At 37.2% G+C, this 25373-nt stretch overlaps 1 protein-coding gene across 4 annotated transcripts in view; it reads right to left on the minus strand.

The window, feature by feature from the left end:
- ZEB2 (zinc finger E-box binding homeobox 2) overlaps positions 1-25373 on the minus strand; it is a 363945-nt gene that overhangs the window by 64792 nt on the left and 273780 nt on the right. For all 4 annotated transcript variants that reach the window (XM_044074857.1, XM_044074856.1, XM_044074859.1 and 1 more), the window contains exons 2-4: positions 25294-25373; positions 17648-17719; positions 1336-1461 (exon numbers count right to left, since the gene is read on the minus strand). The exon at positions 25294-25373 is cut by the window's right edge and continues 178 nt beyond it. In XM_044074857.1, the coding sequence (XP_043930792.1) occupies positions 1336-1461; positions 17648-17719; positions 25294-25373 (278 nt within the window). The remainder of the gene's footprint in view (positions 1-1335; positions 1462-17647; positions 17720-25293) is intronic.

Consider the following 25373-nt stretch of genomic DNA (forward strand, 5'->3'; position numbering starts at 1 on the left):
GCAAGTATCTAAGGACTTCCTGAATGACTCTAGTAAGTTACATTCTCATAGCTGTAGTGTTAAGCTGTTCTATGATCTCTCAGTACTTTGGATGATAAACCTTCACCTAAAAGTAGTCCTGCATTTTGCTAAGAGGTATATAATATGGCCTTGTCCTACACGAAGGTGTATATATTAAAAAGTTATTCATATATACATGTTCAGTAAAAACTATTTGCTGTGCCCCCCACACCCCCCTTAATTAATGTTCTCACTCCAGGGTCACACTGCAGTGGAGTAGGGGCTATATTTTATTTTCAACCAAATGTGATTTGACCAATTGAGCTTTTAGTGAAATGAGCTTTCAGTGAAGTGTGCTGCCTGAAATCATTTTTGACCAAATGTGAGTCGACCAAATAAATGGGACCCATGTATATATATATATATATATATATATATATATATATATATATATATATATATATATGGATCTAGGATGTTTGCTCGACTGAACAAATGACTGAAATCCAAACGGCTGGGCATACTTACGCGAAAGTGCTTTTCACCGAAGAAGCACTTTCGCGTAAGTATGACTGTTGCCGAGGCTGTACTACTGTGCGGGTAAGGGAAATTTCCCTTTTTTCCACTGTAGTGCGGTCTCAGAGGGAGAATATCAAAGTAGGGGGTGTGTGGGGGCACAGCCCCCCACATGGGGGGTGCAGGGGGGCAAAAATGTAAATGTTGTGTTTTTTGTTTTTTTATTTGTCACACGCTTTAACGAAAGTGCTTTTTCAATAAAAGCGCTTTCGTTAAAGTGTGTTCAGGTTTTATGAATTTGGACGTTTGCTCAGTCAAGCAAAGTCCTAGATCCATATATAGATATATAAATATATATATATATATATATATATATATATATATATATATACATACACACACACACACACACACACACACACACACACACACACACACACACACACACACACACACACACACACACATTGCCTGACTGTGAGTACTGATGTATATTAATTACTTCCTGTGTTTTACTGCATATCTTCTACCTCTCGTTTTTCTTACTATGCTCTCCTGCTAGCTCTCCCTTGCATTTGCTTGTGGTTATATTTTTTCCTTGCAGCAATTCATTTCATTAAATTCAGTGAATCTCATAATAGTCTACACACTCTTTCTCTGCTGTCTGATTCTATACCAAGCAACTGCTACACACAAGCTGAGCCATCAAGACCATTATCACCTATGCACACTATTTAATAAAACTAAAAACAAACATAATAATCATACTTCAGTGCAAGAATGTGTATTCCTTGTTTTATAAAACATAAGCCATCATACCAGAAGAACAGTCTCTCCCAGATGTTATCCCATTCTCTGACGCAAATCTGATGGGGGAATGCTGTCCATGATGCTGGGAAAACTCTCTTCTTCTCGGATGAATGCCAAGAGATGCCTTACTTCCACCTGTACAGTTTTTGGAGAGAGGAAGAAGGGAATATTTCAAAGTCTCATCCCAAGAATACGTTTTTTATCAGTGTAATCATCCCTTTTCACTAATGCTGTATTATAGTGCCAGTTAAGTATGTGTCATATAAAATATAATTCTTATTTCTTTTTATCTTTCAGTATTAGAAATGAATGTGCTGTCTGTATAAAAATGAAAACCAAAGGTAAGAATCATCAAACAGCTGAACTAGTTTGCAATGGTCTTATGAAAATGAGCATATTTGTGTTTTGCAGCACACAGAATTAAGGCTATAGGCCATTAATGAGTTGCTTCCTTCAGTGAGGGGTTGGATTCGTCCAGCTTCTATTTAACCACCTTGTGACTCTAAGGAAGTCACAGAACAAGCTAGCATTTCCAGGTTGAAACAGAACACTTACAATCAGTGGCTTACCCAGATAAATAAAATACAAAATGTTTCTTGTTTCACTTAAGGAAAGAAAGGCAAGTTATCAGAATTTTTATTTATAGTAATACCCATTCTCAAAAATCACTGCATTATACAAAAATACCAAAAAACAAAAAAGCAAACAAAAAAAAAAAAACAAAAAAAAAGACCCAGCTTCACAGAACATTAGAAACGATGACATCGGTTTAATCAAACAAATTATCAAACTGATCCCTAAAACTAATTTTTTGTTGAACTCAAGGTCCTCAGACATGCTTTAAATGTCTCTACCCACCAGACATAGGAAAATAAATAAGACCCACAGAAATCTTATGATATTACTGCTTCACTGTTTGTTTCAGGATGAGCATCATTCCCAGATTTAAACACTGCAGAATTAATTATTTTGGTGAATTGTTTTGTCAGGCTTAACACAGTCTACACTAAATAAAGCCGCATCATTTCTCATTATGTCAGTCATTTTGCTGCTAACTGTCTTCCCTCCTCATTTCTTCTCCTCGATGCTTCTATTATGACAACATATCCTACCAGCAAACTTATGCGAAATCACCCATCCCTGTGTTTGTCCTTTTTCCCAACTTCTGCTCCCTCTCTCCATTACATACACTTCCTTCTCCCCTGATATCCTATCAACCTCGATCCATTGAAGCATTGATGTTTGTCCCCTTTCAGCCCCCCATATACACACACGAGGAAGAACAAGGCAGAAGTCCTTTGCTCTTTTATTTTTTATAACAAAAGATCTATTATGCATAACTGTCTTTTTAAGTATTTCATGACAGCTTTTATTTGGTTAAGTGACTAGATCAGTGACATACTGTATTTAGCTGGAAACTATGGTACTCAAAACATACTTGCTTAACATAGCTGACTAACAGGTTGCATTCCTACCCCTATGTGCTAAAGTACACAGTTAAAACTACATTTACTAGCATTTCCTACAGCAGAATCCATCCCTAAGCTTTGTTATTTCTTTTTTAAACACTCACTGTAAACATTAGCAACGTATGTACTTTGCCTTTACCTGCTTGCTCACTTTTCCACAGTTAGTGTAGTTTTTAAGGGTTAGCAAGATTGCATGTTTTTGTTTGCCAAGCATATGTTGCTGATGCTTTATCATACAAATTCTTTTATGAACTATGAGCACATTTTCACTTGCCTGTAAACAAGCTGCAGTTATGTTATCATATTTTCATACTGTGTGCATTCTTCTAACTATATGTTCATTGGTGTAATACTGAAATTGTGCTACAAACAAATACAGATCACAGAGAGCATAGTTTTTAGTGCATTTAATATATTTGCTGTTATAACTTGTCATACTAGACATAATAAATAGCAATAAGTAAATTAGCTAAACCGTAGTTATACTGTCCATGCATCTAGCAGAAACACATGAAAATAGCTACAAAATGCCACAGTTAATTTTAAAAATAATTAAAAAATACCATGTTTAAAAAAGTAGGTTGCGTTTCTTTTATAATAAGCAGTAACTGCTATGGCTAGAATTTCCTATTTCATAGAAGAATGTATTTTATAAATAGGAGGGTTCATGTGTGTTTTATAAATAGGAGGGTTCATGTAGGTGAAACAGTTATTGAGGACAATGCAGGATGGAATACAGATGTCAATTTAATATGTAACAGAAGTACACATCGTAGGGAATCTTGGGATAGTGCAAAAGCTAATTCCACAGTAAAGTTTGTTTAAAGACTGACACATTTCCTGTTGCAACAACTGCAGCCAGATAGGTGCAGTAATCTCAAAATAGTCCTGGAGACATTTATTTCTTGGAACTTCTGTCTTTAGATAATTTCTTGTGGGAACTAATGCTGCTAAGTGGAGATAGGTACCTTTACTTGTGAAGTAACATAATGAAACTATAGCTTTCCTCTGGCAGGAAATGACTGGTCTTCATTGGCACAAGCCGATTACAAGTTAGAAGCAGTTTATCCTGCTAACTTGCCAAGTTTTACTTCTGTTTTCCTGTGTGCTGTCAACTTGGAGGTTTTCTTTCCGTAATTTTTTGTTCAACTGCAATAATCTTCACATTGAATATGGGTTAAGTGTAAAATAGCATTAATGAAAATGAATAGACTTTCTGATATGTCTGTTGTTTCAAATGTTAAAAGGGAAAATTATTCAGAATGTAATTCAAAAAGCAGTAAATGTATTACAATCCAACAATCAAAACAAAAACTAGATACATTCGTACATAATACATACAGATGTACAATGTACATTGTGTCAGGAGAGTTAATTTTATGGAACATATCTAGCGGTAACTCAAGGCATACTAGATGCCATAATGGCAATTCTGAAAACTAGATAAAACTACAAATAATCACATTTTGTTTAATTGACACGATTAATCAGATCCAAAACATCTTAAACCTTGGGTGTTTGCCAGTCAAAACAGTGACTCTCCCTGGGTCACAAAAGACAAAAAATAGAGACAAGAGTGTGTGTGTGTGTGTGTGTGTGTGTGTGTGTGTGTGTGTGTGTGTGTGTGTGTGTGTGTGTGAGCGATACCCAGAAAATCAATACGATAGTTACTTGACCTTATAGTGGTTATTAGCATGCCAGCTGCTAATGAGCTTTCCTTCAGTCTTTTCTTGAACACCATGTGATTGTGAGCAAGACATTAACCAGATCAGTGCTGCTGGTAACGTCTGAAAAAAGATGGATGTGCCTAGCGAGTTTTACATTACAACACCTATTTTAAACTCATAAAAAGAATAAAAAAGTACAATACTCAGCATCAAACAACTCTGAAGCTGCACCTCCATACTGCAATAATTTCTGAAATGTTATGTATTTATTTATTTGATTTTTGACTGTGTAAATGGGCTGGTCCTAGAACCCATGTCAGCCACAAAACAATGCAAACTTTCTGTTTACAGGTTTTACATTATGCATACACATACGGGTAATAGTTTCAGAAAGAATACTTACGGTATGCACGGCAACAGCATCAGTTTAGAGGATTACAAATTGTTACACTTGCCACATTACTACATACCAAGTAGTATTTCCAGTATGTACAAGTAGTACTGTATAATTTAGTATGTACTCTAGTATTACTTAACCTTGCACTATCCAGCAGTACTTCCAGTATGTACAAGTAGTAAGGTATAATTAGTATAACTTAACCTTGCACTATCCAGTAGTACTTCCAGTATGTACAAGTAGTAAGGTATAATTAGTATAACTTAACCTTGCACTATCCAGTAGTACTTCCAGTATGTACAAGTAGTAAGGTATAATTAGTATAACTTAACCTTGCACTATCCAGTAGTACTTCCAGTATGTACAAGTAGTAAGGTATAATTAGTATAACTTAACCTTGCACTATCCAGTAGTACTTCCAGTATGTACAAGTAGTAAGGTATAATTAGTATAACTTAACCTTGCACTATCCAGTAGTACTTCCAGTATGTACAAGTAGTAAGGTATAATTAGTATAACTTAACCTTGCACTATCCAGTAGTACTTCCAGTATGTACAAGTAGTAAGGTATAATTAGTATAACTTAACCTTGCACTATCCAGTAGTACTTCCAGTATGTACAAGTAGTAAGGTATAATTAGTATAACTTAACCTTGCACTATCCAGTAGTACTTCCAGTATGTACAAGTAGTAAGGTATAATTAGTATAACTTAACCTTGCACTATCCAGTAGTACTTCCAGTATGTACAAGTAGTAAGGTATAATTCATATAACTTAACCTTGCACTATCCAGTAGTACTTCCAGTATGTACAAGTAGTAAGGTATAATTAGTATAACTTAACCTTGCACTATCCAGTAGTACTTCCAGTATGTACAAGTAGTAAGGTATAATTAGTATAACTTAACCTTGCACTATCCAGTAGTACTTCCAGTATGTACAAGTAGTAAGGTATAATTAGTATAACTTAACCTTGCACTATCCAGTAGTACTTCAGTATGTACAAGTAGTATGCTGCAATTTAGTATGTACTCTGGTATTACTTAACTTTTCACAATCCTAACACGGAATGTTAGTCATTAGTTGGAACAGTGTATTGCCTTGATAAACAAAAATAAAATAAAATAAAATATATAATGGGTAGAATGGAATAAAAGTAAGGGAGTGTAACAAAAAGGACAGCAGATCTTGGAGGCAGGTCATCTACAATGGGAAGAACAGAAGTGGAGTAAAAGGTAAAGAATAAGAACACCACCACTTAGGACGATCTGGAAGAAATGTGTTGGGACTGGCAGATACAAACAAATGGAAAACAGTTGATGGCATTCAGTATAGATTAGGTTGTTAAATTGTTCCTCATATTTAGACATTATTTATAGAAAGAGCAGAAAAAAGCTTCTATTCATTATATCTTTAGCAGCAGCACAAACTGTTCCTTTTTAACGATCTAATAACTTAGACCTTAACTAGAGGTAGTCAATTTAATCTCTAATGCCTGCTGGTAAATGATTCCAGCTTGCTGGTACAACCTTTCCAAACTCTTTTTCTCATACTGCGAGTGCAAGCTGTGAACTTTGCAAAGTTAGTGATTTGTTTATGGTTCTGCATAGATTTTAAGAAGTGTCTTTATGTTTAGTTTGTATTTTAGTGGCCAATATATGTTATGTATGTGAATGAAGGTTAGTACCATATAGCAGAAATTTGCATACACAGGGACTGGAAGCCAATTACCTTTTTTTGCTAGGCAGTACAACAGTGTTCATTGTAGGAGACTAATGTAACTTTGACTGGAGTTAACAACAGTTATTGGCAGACCAATACTACAATTTGAGTATTAAGATGTTCTGTATTGTCATTGGCCTAGAACATTTTATTGACTCTGACCATGACCTATGGGATAAAGAGAATACTTACAATGCCAATGACAGTTACTACTTAGAATTACATTGCTTGAAAGAACATTCTAGGGCTCTTATACTATATCCTGCTCTGCACTGTAACAAGCATTCCAAAGGCAACACAGCAAGATAAGGAATATTGGAAGTGTTCCAGCTCTACCACAAGAACAGTTCTTTTCATGAAACAACTTTAACTCTGATGTGGCATGTAGTTTGAAGAGGTTAAAATAGGTTAATATAGCTATATGTTTGTGTCCAGTGAAGGGTATTTTCCTTTTGGTGATCTAAAATAAGGAAGTTCTTTTAGAAAGGCCTTAATGTGAAGTGGCAGGAGCTCTCTGTTGAATAATTTGTAAACAGGTAGAGAATGCAGAATCATCAGTCATGAATCAAAAAATATAGGTGGTCTAATAAATCATATTATTACAGCCAGCTCCTAATCAGAATTGGATAAGAGAACGTGGAGGAAGCAGTAACAGCAACAACAAAAGAGGAAGATTATTAAGAAGTCATACATGGTGATCTAAAGGTAAGCAAGCATTGTGTAAAAGCAGCACAAGGAAGGCTGACATCTACATCAAATGCAATCAGTAGAAAAAGTGGGATCATTATTCCACTTTATAGACAGTTAGCTTCTCACGTGTTTTTCTGCACTCAGTTTAAGCTGCCATATGCTAGACCATGTATATAGCCACAAATTTCCTCTCATCCTTTCTGCACCTCGCCTATATAACCCTGATGAATAACCTTGCATAATCGTCAGAAAGCTAAATGTTTCCTTCCAGGTTTTCAACAGAACTACTTTTAAAGTCCTAAAAAATGACCTGCTGATCACTGTGGTACTGCAGTGGTTACCACCCTTTCATTTGTACTATCTTTGTATTTTGTTATCTAGCCAGTATTTTATGAATGCCTCTACACTAGGACCAATTACAAGTTGATATAATTAGTTTGCTAATTTTTTATATGGTACCAGATCAAATACCTTGAAAAACCTGAAACGGCAAAACGAAAAGTATCACTAAATAAAATTATTAACTGTTCTATTACTACTATCTTAACAAATAGTTATAGAAATAACTGATTTTGACCTCAGGGGCTTCTTCAGGTAAAAGTCACACCAGATGGGTCATATAAATAATTAGTAAATTAACAGTGTTACGATAATAATTAAAAAAATTGCCAAAGAAACATTTTCACATCTCTGCAGTCATAACAATTATTTCAGTGAAGTGCTTTATATAATCTTAATAAAAACATCTGGAATTTAATTCTCTCCTCCTCAAGTAAACACCAAAGTCTAAATGGCAACAACAAACTTGATCTAATGCCCTGACTATCCAGTCAAAATTTACTTTATTACATTTGCTTAGCTGGACATATGCCCATCATGTTTTGATATACTTGAAAATTCTTTCCTTCAGTGCTAATTCCATAATTCTTCCTATAGCTGAGGCTAAAATGACATGTTGCTAGTTACCCACATCTGTCTTGTTCTCACTCTTGTAAATGGAACCACATCTGCCTGCTTCCAGTAATTAGGAACTTTACTTTCTTCCCATTATTAGTTAAAACAGCTAGTTAATGCTATTAACAGTTCTACTCTCACTTTCATAAGGATTATGGGGTGAATCCCAAAAAGCTTTGGCGACTTGTATACCTTTAGATTTTCAAACTTTCTTGGGACTTTACTCTGTGAGAGGACCAAAACCATCTCCTTTGTCAGTAACACTACTGGTTTTGCAAACCACTCCTTTTATTCTTTCATGAACACCAAGCAAAAGTATTCATTCAACAGCCCTGCCTTTCCTTATCCCTTTCTACTCAACTCAATTCATTATGACTTCACTATCCTTCCCTTTATCCTTCTTTGCTGCCATACACATTATTACAAAATATTTTTCTCTGCACTTTTTGATGGATGACACCTGTGACTGTACTTCTCAAGGACAGTCCAGTACTAGCTTTACAGGCCTTGTCTTAGGTGTGCCCACAATTAAGGTGTTCTAGAAGTTTACATCTTGACATAATAAGTCTCCCATCATCAGGATGGTTTATGATGCCACCAACTAGTTTAAATGCTTGTTAGTGAAATCCCTAAACCTGTCACATAGGATCCCGCTTTGTCTTTCAGACCGAGTCAGGTCATCAGGTCGTCATACCAATATAGATCTACATGCCTTCAAATGAATTCAGAGTTCCTAGTCCCCAGTGAAGCAAAAGTCCTGAGTCTGCACCAACTGTTCAGTTATTTGTTGATGTTAGTGAAACAAAACACCTCAAAAAACTGTCCTTCATTCTGAAATCAGAAGTTTTTTGACAAGTACTTACTGGACAGTGTGGTATAGTAAAGTATAGGATTGTACAACAGTTTTATACAGTATAACATAGCAATTGTAATTTTTTAAATCAGGATACAATGAGTTTAAACTAACAATATTCTCAGCTTCCTTATGGGAATAATAGTCCATAATTATTCTTTTAATACAAAATGTTATTGTTTTAAAATATGTTCCTTAAAGCCAATAAAGAACTGCTAATGATCAGAATATAGTATGTCACTCAAGTATAATTAATTGTTCTAAATTAAATAATGAACATTTCCATTGTTTAACTGGCCAGAATCCAGTGACTGCTTGCCTTCTAGATAGCAAAAAAATAACTGACAGTGGTTAAAAGAATGAATGAATGAATGACTATCCCACACATTGGGAATTCCATCAAAATGAAAACATCAACTGCATACACAAATGTGGCGGAGCAGGACATCAGTTTAAGCACTATATCTGTGGTAGGATTTATTTGTGTCATGGACAAACCTTGTAATTTTTGTGTCATCATTCTATAGAAAGACCCCCCCCCAAAAAAAATCAAGACTTTTAAATGTGCACAAACATAGCACTGTGGTGTATAGTGGCCTTTACACTATCCCTGCAGACTGTTACGCATCCGATCTGCCAAAATTACTTCTACAAATGAATTTTAGAGTTAGCAGGACATTTGAAATAGTGTTCTATTTCCCAGTGTTGTGTAACAAAGTAGTATGTGAGAAGTACTAGAGTGTTTTGAGGGGGGGGGGCTATGTCCTCTGCTTTACTGATAAACAGTAGTTAGAACCATACTTCTTTGGAGGTGGTGTTTTTAATACTCATACTTGTAGGCTATAGGTGTCTGCTCCTAAAGAAATATTTATTTGTGTGATGGCCTCTCTTTACCCTGGGCCATTAATCAAGAAGCCTCAATTCTCACCACTGACACCAGTGAGAGATGGTCACTAAAAGCAGGAATAGATTTACACAGTAATTTCAAATGCAGCTCTCTGGATGAAGAGCAATTTCCCCCAAGAGCAGTTCCAATTGACTAACACACTCACACCTGGGTATTTGATTCTTACACACGCACACTCCTGGGAAAGGTTGGCACAGATTTACTAGCTGTGTCCCCTTATGCATGCCCAGACAATAAGGTAACAATGCTGCCACCAGCCACTGTCAGGCTCTTACAAGGGTATCCAATTATATTGAGTAAAATCACTACTAACATAAATGGTTAAGAGTAACTAAAGCAGCCAGGCTTTTCGGAGTGGCCAAGGCCTCACTAAAAATAAGTACAAGTACTCTCAAGATGTTAAAATAAATCTCTAAAAGACCAGCCACAATGAAAGGTATAAAATATTTAGTAATAAATGATAAAATAGAAAACGTGTGAATATTAAATATTTAAGTGCAATAAACATCAGAGTTTCAATCACAGGAGAAATAAAAATAACACAGTTGGACAGATTCAGGCAGATGCAGAAAAACAATAATTATCTAATCTCACTCTAATTCCTGACTGTCTAAAAAAGATTAATTAATACAGCAAGGCAAGATTAGATGCTGAGTTGCTTACTTCTACAAGGCAAGGTGATGTTCTTCCCACTTACAGTGATCTAACTGAACTGACTGTGATAACTGTCATAGATTTTTATATCAGGTTTCAAAGAAAACAAAACAAGCTGATCTGTGAGTTTCATCCCATCAGTGCTGTTTGCAGAATTACATCACATTTGATCACATGACTCTGGTAGAGAACGGACTTAGGGCTTTTCTAAGATTTGTTACAGCATTTGAAAATTATAGAATTCTTTGTTTAAACATAAACATTTAATTGGTTATAATAACACTGTTCATAGATTTTTAACACAAGCATCTGTACAAGTCAGTGTGATAGTCAAATGACAGAAAATTATTTATAAAACTCCAGCTAACTATGCTGGCGTATGTTATACGTGCACACTGCCCTATTCTCCTTGACACAGATGGCAATATCTCACATCGTCACACTTTGTTTGACAATGGGGAATACAAGAAAGTATAGTTCACAAGATTCACAAGACTGCACAAATAACAAGAAAGCACACAAAATAAGAAGGTTAATACCTAAACAAATAGAGCATATATTTCTTACTGTCGTAATAAACTCAAGTTTTCCTTACAATGCTCTTTAGTAGCAGACAGCTATAGCCTGCAAGTGTGGGTATTAAAAGCATCACTTCCAAAGAAATATGGTTCTAACTACTATTTAGCAGTAAGGGCAGCACAGTGGATAGCATTGTCACCTCACAGCCAGAGGTTCTCAGTTCAATTCTTGGCTGGCATGCCTTCTGTGTGGAATCTGCATGTCCTCCCTGCATTCGTGTGGGTTTCCTCTGGGTGATCCAGTTTCCTCCCACATTCTAAAGACATGCACCTGGAGTCTTTCTCCCTGGGCCTCCTCTGAAAATGGGCTTTTTCCCAGTAAAATAAATAAATTTACTGCTTGCATAAATGAAAAGCACAGTCATTGTATATGTGTGGAAAAAGAACAGCAAGGAAAGAAGATGGAGGGCCATGAAACACTGACATGAGGCAAACAGAATAATGAAGATATCCATGTATGGTATGACATCCTAAAACATGGTACAAATTAATATAATGTTTGGTATTCACCCTGCCATGAACTATGCAACTCTAATGTATCTATCTCTCTCTCTCTTGCTGTTAGATATAGATTAAAAACTCTTACAGTGTTGCATTCACAGTTGAAGGCCACTCTCTCCAAAAAAAAAAAAAATGAAAAAGCTTCTACACTGGTGTTAAAAGCACAGATGTAAGCAATATGATCCATTAATTTGTGACACCAAAAATTATATTCACAATTTTTTCAAGAATGTGCAAGTTTTTTTTATATTTCACATTCACAAATATCAAATATAGTTTGTAGTTGCATAAATGGCCATCATATATATAATTTCTAGTTTTCTGTATAGTAAAATTGATTTAAAAAGGGTTTTTAGGGATTGAGTATGAGAGAAATCAAGGAAAAAGTTCAAAATTCTTTTGCATACTAGTCTGAACCTTTTTTTTCCTCTACACGCATTGGGGGTTCAAGGGGCTTTGTCACTGTATCCTTTTACTTACTGTAATCAACTCGGAGGTGAAAGTGCCTTGCTGGAAATACAGTTCACCTCAATCAGTCTGACCATGTTTGAACAAGGAATTTTTGACCAGGTGTGCATTTTGTAAACTGAGATTCAAACTGCTATCTTACCATCTTCAGAAAGAGAGGCATTGTTAAGTTAATGCCATTTTTAATATAAAAAAATATATTCTACAGGGCATCACTTGCTTTTTTTTTTTACAAACCTATCTCCCATTGCCTATTTCTGTCTTTCTTTATACCTGTACAAACAACATAACAGTGTGCATGCTATTTTTTTACAAAGCGAACCGCAAGGTCATTGCCTACTGATCCCCAAATCCCTTTCAGTAAAACAGGAAGAGTTCTAAAACCCCACTATAAGCTGATGTGTCTGATGTGTCCATTCCATCAAAATACATATGACAGCAAGGACCTCATCTTTTCAGCAATGCTCACATTTTTTTACAGTTAATTACTACTTCTAGCAGCTTTACTGAAATGTTGGCTAAAATTGCGTACTTAAACAAAAAGGAAACTTGCTTTAGTATGACAATAGCTTGCTACACAGACTACAACTTCGCTATAATAACATGAAGCAAGGAAAAAATATGTGTACTGCCTGTCCGCAGTTCACTTTCCTGTTTACTTTCAAAATATTCAGGCCATACTTGTCCACTCTTCAGCATTTAATGTTATGCGTAACAAACAGCACTTAGAAAAATTCTTGCTATTCAACAAAGACTGGACCAGGTGTGGTGGAGACATGCAAATTGCCCCAGTTTGTTAAATAGAGTGATAACTATAATGCCTGCTGTTGGAAAGTGGTAAAGATTGTTCACCTACTGTGAAAGGAATTCTGCTAACCTGTGCAAAGGTTTAGGAAGTCCCTGCTAGTTGTAAACTCGTAATGTACTTCCTGGAGGGTGCGTGTAGAAGGGGACAATCTTTATCTGATAATATACAACTATTCATCTCTGAAAATACGCAACTGATGAAAGGTAAACTACAACAGAATTTTAAGTAATGGTTAAAAAGCACAGGCAATAGCCCCTGCACAACACAATGCAGTCAAAAAGATGATTTTGCAATTTTTATTAAGGAACTACAAGCTACTTTTATTTTGTGCTAAGAAAAGCAGGAATTTGCAGCATGTGTTTTTGTACAAATAATTTAAAAGATAGTTATGGTTATTTCTTATAAGAACAGCAAATTGTTAAGTAGGTTTAAAAAAGTAGCAAAATCTGCTGATGCTCTATAACTTTGTTCTATAGTGTGTGTGTGTGTGTGTGTGTGTGTGTGTGTGTGTGTGTGTGTGTGTGCACATTTATGAATTTGCAGCATACAATGGACTGGTATCCCACTCAGTACTGTCATTCTGTGACAGTGAAAGGGATAAAGTGGGTATCGAATGCTTGAATGCATATTTTCCACTTACACTGAAAGCAGATCACTCTTATGAAACACTAAAAACCAGTACTGAGGTAATTCTGTACAATATTCTCAGTTATAATAAACCCTCTACATTTTTGTGAGTAACATGTCTCAGAACCTTCCCAAGGCACTATTATACTTCCACTTTTGTGCATATAAAATGACAAACTGTAAAAACAATTAAGTAGACAGTAAAAAGGTGTATATGGTTCGCCATCATATAATCCCTGTAATTGCTAGCCTAGTATTATACACAAATGACAGCTTTGGGCCCTTTTGAGACCTGTCAGTCCTGCTGGCTCTGTAAAATGTCCCTGATGGCATCACTCTCCTGGCTGTGCCTGTTTATAACACACAGTGAACCTTCACTGTCTTTTTCACTGTGTCGGAGAAACACTTTTACATCTAGCTGCTGACAGCAATGCTTGGGTTACATACAGATGGCTTTATTTTCAAGTTACTGCTAGGTCTGATTAAAAATAATAGCTATTATTATTATTATTATTATTATTATTATCATTATTATTCACATTTTGTAGTATTATGTAAGATTGCAGTACTTGCATAGTATGAGTGGCCACTATAATGTCCACCCGGAATGCTATAAATGTACTCTGTGCATATTCAGACTTGGCAACCACCCTCACCTACTCTTGATATCAATTACTGAAAATGCCTTCTCTTGGTGTTAAGAGCACTACATAACTAATGCATGAAAAAAATGGGATCTTATAACAGGCATGAGTTGGTGAAAATAAAACTTAGGACATCATAGTAGTCACAAGAGTGCCTGTTGTATCAATGGTGACACTGCTTGTGGGTTCTGGGTAAGGCAAGGCAGATACCGTCTTCTAAATACAGCAAACTCTGCCTCTGAAAGTCTGGGCATTATTTTACAGGCAGAAGACAACAGGCCCAGAAAAAACAGAGATCTCATTCAGTTAGATTATCTAGAGCTACATTAATAGGGATGTGTCTGATCAGTCATGCCAGCCAAGTGAATGTTGTTCTTTAAGTTAATTGTTTTCTGTGGATGGCTTTCTCCCCACACCCAATGCAAAGTATGACCCTCTCTGCAGCCCGACTTAACTATAAAGTAAAAAGAAATACGTAAAGTTAAAAAAGTCTAAAAAGTATGTTTGATTGTCTAATTCTATCAAATGGTTAAACAATTGTCAACCAGATGGCTGAATATTCAAACCAGTGATCACGTGGCACAATTGCAAGGCACTTAAAATAAGAAAGCATTTTAAATAAACTTAAATTGGTTAATCTGCATAATGAGGATATGAAATAGTGCCTATTTATGGCAAAAGTCTTCAGCAAATCCCTGGAACTTCAGCAGTAATGTTACTGTTCATAGGTGCCAAAAAGAAAGTAAAACAGATCCAGGTTAGGCTGTGTGAAATAGCAGTGACAGGACTTGGTGCATCACATCTCATGACAGGTAACTCCAGATGGACAGACATAATCCGAGTTATGTCTATAAAATGGGTAAGCAGCTGCTAAAATCATGCATTAATCTACACACTTTCACACACACATACACACACACACACACACACACACACACACACACACACACACACACACACACACACACTCACACACACTCACACACACTCACACACACACACACACTCACACACACACACGCACACACACACACACACACACACTCACACTCACACACACACACACTCACACACACACACACACACACACACACACACACACACACACACACACACACACACACACACACACACACACACACACACACACACACCTCTAAATATGTTTTTCTTACATTATAGCACTTTTATTGATGTCTGTGTCAGCTTTTGATATTGTAGAGTATATCAGCTAAATATAAGGAAAGCCCATCAGAAACTTGTCATGCTGTACAGAAACCCACACTTCCTCTCCCCATCAGCAAGACAGACCCTCGCCACTACCTTCTTACTACCTTCACTAATGTATGGCGCTCCCCTACTAACCAACCTATCTTCCTCCATCTCTTCTAAAACTAGAATCCTGTTACAATAAAATCTCAAAGTTTACCACCACCTCCAAATACTCTACTCATCACTGTAAACCTCTTCACCAGCTGCAATGGCTACAACTCCCAAACTACCTTGACTACCTCCAACTCATTACCACCCACAAACTTATTTTCAATCCAGCTATATGCCCTGCACTAACAAACATCTTAACATTATACACCATAAACAGAACTCTAAGATCTACCCACCAAAATCTAATCTCTGTTTATAAACCAAACCGTTCCACTGGTCAGCTTCTCCTATCCTTCTCCATCGTCAAAAAATGGAATTCTCTCCGTCCATCCCTAATAACTTCTGAGAACTCCGAACACTTCAAAACCCAGCTGCATTCTTACCTCTCCCAAAAATGGAAATGCAATTGCACTCCACCTACCTAACCCGATTAATACATAAATACTGTATTACACACACAGTTTGTTCTTCTTTACACACTATAGATTAACCCTATGTACTGCCTTCATGCAAATGTTACCTCTATACCACTCTCAGAGGATTTAAACCTCTGTATTAATTTAACTTATACTAATATTCACAAATAAAGAACTCATCCATGCTAATGTTACTTCTATATCATTCTCACATGATTTAAACCTCTGTATTAATTTAACCTTGTACTACTGTTCTTAACCACTAAACATGTAAATATGCTTTACATCCTTCTCCAAGCTGCTGTTTAACTTTTGTTTAGTTTTTGCTATTTTGTATGTAAAATTTGCTGAGTTTGTTTCTGCATGTAAAATTTGCTGAGTTTGTTTCTGTTTCCACTATGTATTATACATCATATTATGGAGCTTGTACTATGTATTATTGGAGCTTTTCTCCCTGGGCCTCCACTGAAAATAGGCTCTTTGAGCCCAGTGAGCCTCCCCGGTCATCAAACTGGAAATAAATAAAATAAATAAATATGAAAAGGTGACTGTACTCTATATTTTGTTAATGGATTTAAAGAGAGACAAAGAAAGAAAGAAAGAATTACAAAAAGAAGGAAAGAACAGTATGATACATTGCTTTCTGGATAAACCTATTCCATAGTTTATAGGTAAGTACTAGGCTAGTGGCCTTTGTGGACCATTTTAAACTAAACCAGTTTCCCTTGGTGAGAATCAAACCTTGCATTTCTTATTTGCGAAGTAATTACCTTAACCATTACACTATCTGCCAACCTCCAGCTGAATCAATACTAGGCTAACTGCTCTTGTTGGCATTTTAAGCCTAACCAATTTCTCTTCTAAATGTGAAAATCAAACCCTGTACTTTGTGTCAGTCAGCAATACAGTACTGCCAAACATGGTAACATCTCATCAGATGTATGAAAGCTGTCAAAGAAAGCTACAGCAGAAATATACTGCATTTGACCTCCAAAGGTCTTTTGCTTTGCTGATAATGGTAGGACAGGTGGGGGTACAGAAGTCTGACATCCTATTTAGTTCCAGGTCATTGGTACCTCACACTTCTGAAGGGCCTTGAGGGAAGCAGTTCTGAAAAATGCATGTGCAGTTATAGGAGTAGCAAAAGGTAGGCCCCATTGGTGACAACGAAGGATAAAAATATGTATGTAGTCTTCTAGTAGTCTTCTTTCGGCGTTTCCCGGTTAGGGGCCGCCACAGCAGAACTCTGGTCCGCTAATGATTGGTAGTTGATTTTTATGTGCCGAGTTACCAGCCCTGATGCACAACCTTCAACGAAGGTACGCCCACTCACGCATGTCTCCACGCAGAAGATGCTCTAACTGAGAATCGAACTGGACAGCGTCTTACTGTGAGGTGACAACGCTACCGCGCGCACACACACACACACACACACACACACACACACACACACACACACACACACACACACACACACACACACACAAAATGATCAAAAAATAGTGCAAATTCTGGGTTATGTAACTGCAGGTATTCTGGATTTTAGCTTTCAAGTAATAGATTTTAGAGGTAAATAAGCTTACCTGTTCCATTGCTGCCTGTGGTCTGAAGTGTGGCTTCAGGCCCCATGGTGTCATACACTTCCTTCATTTCATCTGTAGACAACAAAAAAGGTTCAGCACATGAGTCTGCAAAAACAGCTAGGCAAACCTTTGTAGTAAGAAGTTTATTTACAGATAAACAGAGAAAAGGACTGCTGTGTGCTTGTGTGTGTGTGTGTGTGTGTGTGTGTGTGTGTGTGTGTGTGTGTGTATACGAGCTTTGTTCTGGCATCTGAGTAAATCCAATCAAGCAGACAAGGCGAGGACTTGTTTACCTTAACATTTCAGTAAGAAGTGCAAAATAATGGTATTTCAGCCTGGGAACTGAGAGAGATTCAGAGGTACAACTAGACCATGGGGAAAAGGTAGCAAACAGAAATCTATTTCAGAAATCAACCAAATCCAACTGTGCTACTTGTAGCTGCAATGAAAGTGCACTTTACAAGAAAAGACTATTGGTCATTTAATGAGGGAATATTGGGAAAACTTCACAGAATTAAAAAAAACGTATATTTTAGTCCATAAATTATTGGCATATTTATCTTTTTTTTTTTTTGAGAAATTAGACTGGCTTATCTGTAGCATATTACAGATGTGTGTTGGTCCTGTTTGTACTGACCACATCTGCACATCTGATTCTGGTACAGCTGCTGGCATTACCACTTAAAGAACAACAAAACAGTATGCATAAAATCTAAAATACAGCTGCCTCAAGCAGTGTGATACATATGTTTGCATCATACTAATTCAAGCCCTGTGTTGTAAATGTTGTGATACTCCTTGAATTTGCTGAATTTGTCAAGACAATAAAAACAGATGCACACACACACACGCACACACGCACACACGCACACACACACACACACACACACACACACACACACACACACACACACACACACACACAAACACACACACACACAAACACACACACACACAGATTTGATTCCTTTGTGTAAAATGCAAATATCTATCTCTGAATAATGGTACCAAAAAGGTGACAGGGTAGCATGGAGGTGTAGGGATAGAATCTTTCCCAGTCAGTGATGCATGAACTGGCACCCCACATAAAACATTAATTTCAAAAATGCCCCCTCACAATGTTCTTCTTGCATTTTGTGCATATATGGTGGAACAATCTCTGCAAGTAGATAGCAGATTTCCAGCATAAACACATGGTCCAACAGTAAAAGTAGCATAAGACAAGTTCCAGATAGCAAACCTTGTATAAAAAGGAAAACATGTAAAGGATTCTTTTTGTGTATACCACACTTTGTAAAGAAAAGTGAACAAATGATGCCACTGTATTCTATGCACACTGCTGAAGTATGAAGTAGCCCTTTTCAACAGCATTTATTCTGTAGCTTTCAGGATAAGGCATATGAAGAGTTGTATGAAAGGTTGGACACTAAGGAGGGAGGAAAAGGACCTATACCGATTGGCTAGACAGAGGGACAGAGCTGGGAAAGATGTGCAGCAGGTAAGGGAGATAAAGGATAATGAGGGAAATGTATTCACAAGCGAGGAGAGTGTGTTGAGCAGATGGAAAGAGTACTTTGAGGGGCTAATGAATGAAGAGAATGAGAGAGAGGGAGAAGGTTGAATGATGTGGGGATACTGAATCATGAAGTGCAATGGATTAGCAAGGAGGAAGTAAGGATAGCTATGAAGAGGATGAAGAATGGAAAGGCTGTTGGTCCAGATGACATACCTGTGGAAGCATGGAGGTGTTTAGGTGAAATGGCAGTGGAGTTTCTAACCAGATTGTTTAATGAAACCTTGGAAAGTGAGAGGATGCCTGAGGAATGGAGAATAAAGTGTTTTGGTACCAATTTTTAAGAATAAGGGTGATGTGCAGAGCTATACTACAGAGGGATTAAATTGATCAGTCATAGCATAAAGTTATGGGAAAGAGTAGTGGAAGCTAGGTTAAAAAGGGATGTGATGATTAGTGATCAGCAGTATGGTTTCATGCCAGGAAAGAGCACTACAGATGCAATGTTTGCTCTGAGAGTGTTGATGGAGAAGTATAGAGAAGGTCAGAAGGAATTGCATTGTGTTTTTGTAGACTTAGAGAAAGCATATGTCAGGTTGCCTAGAGAGGAGTTGTGGTATTGTATGAGGAAGATGGGAGTGTCAGTGAAGTATGTAAGAGTGGTACAGGATATGTACAAGAGTAGTGTGACAGTGGTGAGGTCTGCGATGGGAGTGACAGATGCGTTTAAGGTGGTGGTGGAATTACATCAAGGATCAGCTCTGAGCCCATTCTTATTTGCAATGGTGATGGACAGGTTGACAGACGAGATCAGACAGGAGTCCCTGTGAAATATGATGTTTGCAGATAACATTGTGATCTGTAGTGAGAGTAGGGAACAGGTGGAGGAGACCCTGGAGAGATGGAGATATGCTCTAGAGAGAAGAGGAATGAAGGTCAGCAGGACTAAGACAAAATATATGTGTGTGAATGACAGGGAAGATAGAGGAATGGTGAGGATGCAAGGAGTAGAGGTGGCGAAGGTGGATGAGTTTAAATACTTGGGATCAATAGTTCAGAGTAATGGTGAGTGTGGAAGAGAGGTGAAGAAGAGAGTACAGGCATGATGGAGTAGGGGGAAAAGAGTGTCAGGAGTGATTTGTGACAGATGAGTACTAGTAAGAGTGAAAGGGAAGGTCTACAAGAGGGTAGTGAGACCAGCTATGTTATATGGGTTGGAGACAGTGGCATTGACAAAAAGGCAGGAGTTAGAGCTGGATGTGGCAGAGTTAAAGATTTTAAGATTTGCACTAGGTGTGATAAGGGTGGACAGGATTAGGAATAAGTATATTAGAGGGTCAGCCCAGGATGGAAGGTTTGGAGACAAAGCCAGAGAGGCAAGATTACGTTGGTTTGGACATGTGCTGAGGAGGGATGCAGAGTATATTGGGAAAAAGATGTTAAGGATGAAGCTACCAGGTAACAGGAAAAGAGGAAGGCCTAAGATAAGGTTTATGGATGTGGTGAGAGAGGACATGCAGGTGGTTGGTGTGACAGAGCAAGATGCAGAGGACAGGAAGAAATGGAAACAGATGATCCGCTGTGGCAACCCCTAATGGGAACAGCCAAAAGAAGATGATATTCTGTAGCTTTCACCACCTAGAACACCAAGCCACTTTTCTTTCCCTTGTGACGTGTTGACTCCCTTCCAAGCTGCCTGCAGCCATGGTACTAGCTAGGGCAAAGTCAAAATGAGACACAGTACCCTAATCCTCAGAGGTGGCGGGGTTCTTTTGTTTTACTCCACCCAGAGTCTCACCCAGCCATGTCTGGTGTGCAATGGCAGCAATGTGGAACAAACTGTGGATGATCTGCAGTATACTTGGCAGCAGAGTTGAACACCTGGTCACCACTGTAGATGGTAGTCGTAGACCAGGTCTGTTAGTTAAACAGAAATCTCCAGGTTTGAATTAAGGGTTCCATCACTCTATACCGTGCAGTGTTGTTACTGATTACCCTGTCAGGGAAACCATTTTATATTAGAACAGATGATAGATATGCTGTACTTTCAGAATGTAATCACAGTGCGAAAGGAAGGAGTAGGATATGAATCTTTAAAAGTAATAGCAGCTATTTCTGTGTGGCTAGAGCTCTCAGATTCTAGAATGGATACAGTTACTATATTCTGTTTCATTGCTGCCTAGATTGAGGAGTGTTTGCTATATTCTGAAGCATAACAGTTTACAATATGGGTCACAGTGAAAAGTGCCATATAACAGAATGTGCACTAGACTGATTTCAGACGCAAACTTTTTGCCCTTAGGAACAACACCCAGAATCCATGTTTCCTGGAGGTTAAACACAGTTTGTACACCCAAACAATGAAGCTGTCCTTAAAGGACAGGCTAAAGGGGAGAAGCTATTTTCCAGAGAACTGTTGCTCCCTCCTTAATAACATACAAGTGAGCTTTAACTGAATTTGAGTACTACAACCATATTTACAACACTTTCCAAATCTTAGTCAAAAATTATATTAAGATATTTCTGAGAGGATTATTCTTGTTAAATATAGTGTTTGGTTGTTCCTTCTTGCTCATATTGTGTAATTACTGGCAGCAAGGCATCAGAAGCATCATAATGTTTCCATCTGAGGGCACAATAGGCTTGTTGTTGTCTTTCGGCTTTTCCCGGTTAGGGGTCGCCACATCGGAACTCCGGTCCGCTAATGATTGGCAGTAGATTTTTACGAATGCCGAGGTGCCAGCTCGATGTTCAACCTTCCACGAAGGCACGCCCATTTACGCATGTCTTTCGAACGCCCACCCAACCGCGGGGAGGACATGCAGACTCCACACAGAAGGCAAACCCTGCAATCCAGCCAAGAATTGAATGGGAGAACTTCTTGCTGTGAGGCAACAACGCTAACCGCTGCACCACCACGGCTGATTAAACCATTGATAATGCTTAAGATATCTGCAGTGCTTCCTTTTTGTCATTTTCATACAGACAGTTAAAGAGAAGTCACAGTATTTGGTGCCTTCCCTTAGATTAATGCATATCTGCTCAGAATAATTCATATTACTTATAGAGGGACCTCTAAAACTTTATTTAGTTTTAAAACACATTTCTAGTGCTGCTTGTAGGAACTTTAAAACAGCTTGTTATATAATGCACATTGCACCCCAGTAATAGTAAATTACCAGTGGGTATATATCATCAGTGTCTCCTTCCTACAAACTTATCCCAATTCAGTAAATTCAAAATAAAAGCAGACATCTTGAGAAATGTTCAGTCCACACCACTTTAATGTAGAGAGAACAAGGTGAAGAATTTAGTATAGGTATAAAAACAGCAAGGTAATGTTTTATTTAACAAATAACTTAGCAAAACATTTCCATAGGAAATCATCTGTCAGTAACAGTGATTATCCACTATTAGAAAGGTGACCTCAAGTTAAACTCTTGCACTCCACAAAAAATCATAAACAAATTCGTATCAGTCTGAGCAGTCCTGCTGAGATATATAATTCTCACGTTTCAGGTGAGGTCTGCATTTACATCCTTACAACAAGCTAGGCAGAAGCATAGAAAGCCACAGTCATTAATCAAAGAATTACAAACTTTGTGGCTTTATTGTTGGATTTGAACCCAGGTCTGCAGGTTTCAAACAACAAACCTGTGTGCCTTGCTTGTAAGATTTGAACCCAGGTATGCAGAGCTTGACACAAACATCTTGTGCCATTCTGCAAAACAGCTTGGTCCCTATGGTTGGAGGTTGAAAACAAGCCAGCAAGTTTTATACTGCAGTTTTATTGATCCCAGAAAGAAAAAAAAACATGGATTTTTTTCAAACAAAATATATTCTCAAATGTGTTCTTGCCAGAGTAGCTATGAGAAACCAACTGCTTTGTCTGAAGGGAGGTCACAATAATTCTTGTAACACCTCAGCATCTCCTGTGTACTCTGCACCCCATAATTACTGGCCACATTTAATGCTATCCTGCATGTTTACATTGAAAACAAACAGTGTTTTTTTTTTCGACTCCTTTGGCATGAAAGGTTTCTTCAACAGGGAGTACTTTTCCCTTAAGTCAAGGAATCCTTGAATAAGCAAAAAGAGGCAAAGACACAGGTGATTTATTTAAGTCTCTGTCAGTGATAATGATGCCATGGTTTCCAGCACACTGTGTCCACCCCATTGTGGGACGAAAGAATGTCAAGGACAATTCCAAACACAAAACTTTGATTGTGCTGAAACCGGAAAGGCACAGTAAGAACTCCACTGCACTCTTCAGTTCAAAACCTGCATCCTGCAGACAAACTACAGAAAGCAGAGTAGAACGAGTGAAAGAGAGGGGGCTTATCTCACAGTAAAGCTATGCACTGAGGTACATTTGTAGACAGACAGGCACCAGGAATAAAGTAGTACTAAATAAGCCAGTACTGGAGTTAGAAATAATGTCTATATTATGTGTTTTAAAACAATAAATAAAACATATGTTATCTGAAAAGTAATGTGTTATCTAAGAATAAGGATACACACAGTTTCTTTTAAGGCCAATCTTGTTTTTCATTAGACATCAGGGCACCTCGGTCAGTATTTTACTAACGTGTAATAGACAAGTTAAGAAATAATATGTGCAAGTGGTTGTATATAAATACCTGTCATCCATTTTAAAAAGAATTACGAGTCATTTAAGGGCCATTGCAAGTTTTACTGGGATTAACTTCCTACAGCTATATGCTACATCTTCACTTACAAAAAGATGAGAAAAGATATGTTCAGCAGTTAACAAATGAAATGAAACCAATGTGTGAAACCTACAAGACGAACAGGTAATAATTAGAAGTGGACTTTTGTTTACTCAGGAAAAGCACATAAAGCTAGAGCTTGTTTACAGCTGTGACACAGAAGAAGGAATGAGTTAAGTCACTTGAGTGTGTATGTTTTGACAGAAAGAATTCAAACCTATAACTGCAGTTTACAGCCTAGTAGCTTCAACAATTGATCTTATACCATTTTCACAGTATGCCATGTTTACACTGTCTTTCTTTCATCAAATACTGAATTGCCTAGGAAATCTAACTGAATACTTATTCAGTTGCTATTAGTATTGTATAAGAAATAGATTTCATTAAAATCATAAAATATTAAAAATGAGTACTTGCTATAATTCTGTTTATTACTTCTTTAAGTGAAAATACATCTAGTAATTGGTCTGTATTCTTTACGATATTAAAATTTAAAGCACCAGAACATTTTTCCTTATAACTGTGTATCTAGTTCATTAACAAATATGGATGGCTAGCACTACCTCATTTAAATAGTGTGTCTTACATGAATTCTCTCCATACTCTGTTTCTGTCACACAACTCCCAAGAATCACTGGCTCTTATTATACATGTAAATGGCTATCATAAAAATAAAAATTTCATTTAAGATTGTTAATGACTTCTGCAATAGTCGTACTTCCTTTAATGATCATCCTCTGCCCCTAATTAAACATATTTATCTTTCAAGCATCTTTGGCTTAGTTCACCCAAAAAACATTTAAAGTTTAAAATGTAAAACCCAGAGCCTTAATGGATAATTGCAATGCTTGTCTCAATCTAATCCTACAGAAATGCAAAAATTGGAAGGAAGGCTCACACGCATAAACACACACACATATTTTATGTGTATATATATATATATATATATATATATAGATATATATATATGTGTGTGTGTGTGTGTGTGTTACAGCATCACTGGAAGTCTAACATATCTTAACATATTCTTCCAAAAAACAAATGAAGTTTGTAAAACACATACTTTTAAAATACCACTATAATGCCACAATGTTGTCAGAGATGAGCAGCTCTATCCTTACTGTTACTTCATGTGAATGTTTTTCCCCACTTTTGCTGTCTGTGTGAAACAACAGTTCTAAGGCATCTACCTATTCAATGTGTGCTCATGCAACATTTTCAATGTCTAGTTAGTTTACTTTTAAGTGATGTGCTTGTTTTATTCCTGCTACAGTGGCAATCCTCTGAAAATTGACAGATGCATCCATTCAGTATATGGAGCATAGTGTCTTATGTTCAGTTAAACAAAACACATGAAAATGGCTACTGAATTATGTGACGACTAGTTCTTGTTCTCAACTCACCAGGACCATCTAAAGAGGCTTGCAAGATACCATTGTTAGTCCATACATGATGCACTCGGCTTTCCCTCAAGCTGTCATCC

Source organism: Protopterus annectens, chromosome 6.part0 (assembly GCF_019279795.1).
Source record: "Protopterus annectens isolate FY-2018-M chromosome 6.part0, PAN1.0, whole genome shotgun sequence".
In the NCBI taxonomy this organism is placed as follows: Eukaryota; Metazoa; Chordata; order Ceratodontiformes; family Protopteridae; genus Protopterus; species Protopterus annectens.